Source organism: Hordeum vulgare, chromosome 1H, assembly GCF_904849725.1.
Source record: "Hordeum vulgare subsp. vulgare chromosome 1H, MorexV3_pseudomolecules_assembly, whole genome shotgun sequence".
Classification (NCBI taxonomy): Eukaryota; Viridiplantae; Streptophyta; class Magnoliopsida; order Poales; family Poaceae; genus Hordeum; species Hordeum vulgare.
The window spans coordinates 21,386,866-21,391,703 of record NC_058518.1 but is presented as its reverse complement, the minus strand read 5'-3'; the positions used below and the strand labels follow the sequence as shown (position 1 = coordinate 21,391,703).

At 49.9% G+C, this 4,838-nt stretch overlaps 1 protein-coding gene across 1 annotated transcript; it reads left to right on the top strand.

The window, feature by feature from the left end:
- The first annotated feature begins 1,995 nt into the window (after window positions 1-1,995).
- LOC123394952 lies at window positions 1,996-4,632 on the top strand. The gene is made up of 2 exons (XM_045089892.1): window positions 1,996-2,647; window positions 3,540-4,632. The coding sequence occupies exons 1-2, from the start codon at window positions 2,549-2,551 to the stop codon at window positions 4,290-4,292; spliced, it is 852 nt and encodes a 283-aa protein (XP_044945827.1). The 5' UTR covers window positions 1,996-2,548; the 3' UTR covers window positions 4,293-4,632.
- Window positions 4,633-4,838: the final 206 nt, after the last annotated feature.

Here is a 4,838-nt window from a genome sequence, read left to right as displayed (position 1 = left end):
CAAGCACCACTATCAGCCTGCACGACGCCACCATTGCAACAATGGTGCCTCCATCTTCTCCTCTAGCCGCCTCTTCAACGTCGGGGTCTCGCTTCACATGACCGTTAGTTAGTTCCTCATGGCGCCGATGGAGGTGACGATGTGGGCACCCTAGAAACGGGGCTGAGAGGCGAGAGAGATCGAGTGAGAAAGGATTAGTGTGGATATTCGCTCTCTCATGTGTAAGGAAAAGAACGGTAGAAAACCGGAAAATAATCTCTACTCTTAGAGATCTTTAGGAAAGTTAAGATTTGAAATTAATTAAATTTTATTATGTCAAACAATGCTATCGATTCTTGTCCGTTTGTAACGCGGCTAGTTTAAAAAAAACTTAGGAAAGTTTTTATTGAAAGGCTGGAAAAACTTGGTGGTGGAAGGTGAGATAAAAAAAGGAGAAAAAAAACCCAAAATGAAATAAAACTGTGAAACGGAAGCTACCAAGTCCTTATTTAGGAGTAGAGAAGAGATAAGAGAAGGAACGAAAAAACCCACACGAAAGTGGGAGGGGATATGGGAAAAACCTAAAACAGGATATTAATTAATATAATTTGGTGACATATGAAATATTAATTAATGTGACTGAGTGATTTATGGTAAAATTAATTAATTCAGATTAGGTCTTTAAATATTTATTAAAAATTAATGTTGATTGATTCTTCTACATAAATATATTAAATATACGACGATGAAAGGAGGGATGAAAAAAAAACGAACGAAAAAAACCAACTGGAGGCGGGAGGGGAGATGAAAAAACCCTGAAACGGAAGCTATCATCTTCCTCTTTAGAAGTAGGGATGCTTTCTTTTCATTTTACTTAAATAATACTATGCCAGACAATAAGCTCGGCGACTGCGACGACACGCGGCAGGCAGATCGTTGCCCTCACAAACATCTCTCTCAAACATGATGATTATTCTACACATTTGTTTCTTGTTTTGATTCATGAAACCAAACGTTAAGAGCACCTGGACATGAACCCATAGATTATTGTATCATTAGTCCTTGGCCTTCAGATACCTTTCAGAGTTTGTTGGTCTATTTAATTCAGAATACTATGTACTATACTAACATGCACAATACAATATCTCTGGGCATCTGTCATATCCAAAAGATAAGTCTGAATTAGATATCGCAAGCCATTATTCACACCGTTTGGGGATTATACAAGGTTGCAATGCATTTTTGAAATATACTGTATATGCCAAGGTAAAATATATTGCCAACAAAGATCAATCACCATTAACTGTAGACAGCCCTGCGACGCAAGCCACCATGATTTTTGGGGGTCATTTATTCTGCATGGGGATCTAAATGCAGAGGGAACGAACAGCCAACTAATTCACCCGGCAGAGAAACCAGTCATGACCTAATGATGCACTGCCCTTGTAATTAACCCGGTCAATATTGCCACCCAAGGAATTTTTGAAAAGTCTTTTGGAGGGAAGAGGGCAGGAAGCTGCCACACATCTTCAAAAAACACTGCTCATTTGCTCCACCCTTAATTACTGTGCTGTATAATTAAGAACAGAGCGTCCATGGCTTGTGCTGTAAACCGAAGATGTGTGCACACTTTTGCATCACCTCTACACATTATTTTTTCTTCACAATACAATGCTCAGATCAGGTGCTTTTTGTTACGCAAACAAATTCAGGTGCGGCCTCCACCGGTGCAGAACAAACTATGTGCAATTCAGGTTACTCTTCACACAAGGGACGGAAAAGCTGTTGGCCCCATTTCCTCTCATTCAGCAGTACTTTTTTCACATAAACACAAACTAGCATATATTAACTTTTTGCCGGCACAAATGTACTGCTGCTTCTGTATCTAAATAGTACTTGTCGTTGAGGAACACTAATACTCCCTCCGTTTTTAAATATAAGTCTTTTTAGACATTTCAATAGGGGACTACATACGTAGCAAAATGAGTGAACCTACACATTAAAATATGTCTATATACATCCGTATGTAGTTTCTCATTGAAATGTTTAAAAGAACTTATATTTAGGAGTACAACACAATTTCCCAGGAAAGGTTACAGGTATTATGGTACAAGGAGTATAATCTTTCCGGCACTTTTTCCTCTCCGTGCCAACCCGTACACAAGAGACAGAAAAGTGGTTGGTCACAATGTTTTTCTTTCCCTCTCTGTCACCGTCGCCGTTCCACAGATGGCAGGATATCAGAGGCCGATCAGGCATTTCCATAAACATTTGCTCCATAATTTCCTCCCCTCCGCCCCCAACCTTTCCATACACGACCCAACCTTCCTATGCTTCTTTCTCCCTCCCAAAACCTCACACAGATCCTTCCCTCTCTCCTCCTATATATGCATTTCTCTCTCCCATCAAAGCTCCCTCCCCTCCTCCTTCCCCATCACCAGCAGCTAGCCCTCCTCGCCCCCACCTCCCCCGAGCAGCCGTCCACGGCCGGACCAACACCAAGGCGGGCGGCCGTCGTGCTTGACAGCCTGACAGAGAGCTAGGGGGTCAAGGGATCGATCGAGGAGCGATGGCAATGGAGCCGCTCCCGCTGGGCTTCGGCGACGCCATGGACACCACCCTCTTCTCCACCCTCTGGTCCTTCCAGGAGGAGCTGCAGCCGCAGGAGGTGCGTCAACTGCCGCCGCCACAGCCCTCTACTCCACCCCGCAATTCCTTCCCTTTCTTTTATTTCCGTTCCGCCTCCGTCGTTCCCAGCTCCGGCCGCCAAGAACCCCCTCGCCGCCGCATTTCTTGACCCTCGCCGGCCGGTCGCCGGCAATGCCTTGCTGCCTTGGGTTGCGTGCGCGTGGCCCTGCTTGTCGTGGTCAACAAGGGTATAGGGTTAGGCAAGCGACGAATCCGCCCGGGGCTCGAGAAGCCCCGGCGTGCCCGAATTTTCCTCCCCTTCCCCCCTGCATTTTCCTCGCCCCCATCCATGTGGAAAAATTTAGCACCTTGCTTAACTTAACTTGCTCGAGCGGAAGACTTACCGACTGACCTGACTTTCTTTCTCGCCGGGTTTGGTCCGGTTCGGCTGGCCTTTTCCTCTTTTCAACAAAAGTTCGGCACTGTTGCCGGATGCTCTCCGCAATCATGCTGCTGCCCGCCGCTGGGTCCCGAGACGGCGAAAGAGAAAGAGAAGAATTTTTTATCTTTTACTGGTGGTATCATGCTTAGATTATTAGTACTGTGGTATCATTTCACCTTTGATCTTTGATGGATGGATGGATGCATGCATGCCTCCACTAGCGGTTGTTGCACGATGCAATCATTCGCTGCTGGGAAGGGAATCGAAATGGAAATCATTAACCGCTCCGAGGATTGGAACTGGATCGTGCGCGCGTGCGTGCGGCCATCGCCTTGTGCTTGGTGAATCGAGGCAGCATCAATCGTCGCCTTCCTTGTTCCTAGGATTGAATCGTTGATTGAATCCGCATCCGTTTTTTTAGATTCGGAGCTCTGGTTGGTGCGGAAATGGTGGTCTTGAGGCTGATGTTGGGTTGTGTGGGATTTTGCAGAGCGTGGAGGAGCTGAAGCAGAGCTTGGTGGCGGCGACCATGGAGCTGGAGGTGTTCAAGGAGGAGGTGCGGAGGAAGGAGCAGAGCATCGCCAGGCTCGCCGACCTCGTGCGCCAGGTGGCCAAGGAGCGGGACGACGCGCGGGACCAGGTGCAGCAGCTGCTCCTCGCCGCGGCCAAGCAGGCGGCGCCGGCGCCGGTGCACCAGCCGCAGGCGACGGCTGCTGCGGCGGCGCTGGGCGGCACGTCCAGCGTCACCGACTCGGACTGCAGCCTCGTGTCTTCCCCGGTCGACCCCTTCTTCGACCCCGTCACCTCCTCCGACCGTCGCCGCTGCGGCAAGCTCGGCGCCGCCAGCCCGCCCCCGCCGGCCAAGCAGCAGCAGCAGATGTGCGGCGCCGACGCGGTGCTCGACATGCTCGCCGCCAAGAGGCCGCTGCCGCCGAGGGGCCGGCTGCTGCAGTCCGTCATGGAGGCGGGGCCGCTGCTGCAGAACCTGCTCGTGGCCGGGCCGCTCCCGCGCTGGCGCAACCCGCCGCCCGTGCACGCGCTCGACGCGCTCCCCGTCGGCGGCGGTGTCTACGTCGGCGCGACGCCCCTGCACAACGCCGGCGCGGCGCTCGGCTACGCCCCAAACGCCAGCGGCGCCTGCATGAAGCGGCCGATGGTCGACACGCTCCCCGCCATGCCCATGGTCGCCACGAGCTGCTCGCCGTCGCCGGGCTTCGTCGCCAAGCGGCACCGGATGCATTGACCGACCACCCACCGCACACGCCTCGGCGTCAACGAGCGACCACCGACCCGGCGGTTGGCTGCCATGTCACCCGTCGATGACACGGCGGTGGCGCTAGTTGCTGACTGCATTATAGTAGTGTCATAGAAGCAGAGTATAGTAGCAGAGTGAGTTCATCAGTGCTGAATCCTGGTGTAAATAGGAAGGTTAATCTCACCTTTTTTCCCCACTTCTTCTTGCTTCCATTTTCTCAATTTTTCATATGGTGCTTGTGAGAGTCTGATTAGTGAGAGAGATTGTTCATATTTTTGCATGCATGCTAGTCAAATTACCAATAGTCCTTCTATTTTTGTGCTGAAAACTTTAGGTTCCACCACTGATTTCAGCCATGCCTTTGGGTTCTGCCAATTTACATTTTATCCTACCTATATACTCCACTTTGTAGCTTTGTTCTGGTATTTGCTTTTTTTCCCACAGGTTGATGTATGCCTTTTTTTGGGTCTCAATCAAAAGAGGGTAAACATAATACGGTATTTTTCGATGTTACGGTGTTGGAAGCAGAGTAGC

What these genes read in the sequence shown, in the direction of transcription:
- LOC123394952 (XM_045089892.1), top strand. Translation starts at nt 2,549, where the DNA reads ATGGCAATGGAGCCGCTCCCGCTGGGCTTCGGCGACGCCATGGACACC. An exon ending in AGGAGCTGCAGCCGCAGGAG is followed by an intron (nt 2,648 to 3,539) that starts GTGCGTCAACTG and finishes GGGATTTTGCAG; the next exon opens with AGCGTGGAGGAGCTGAAGCA.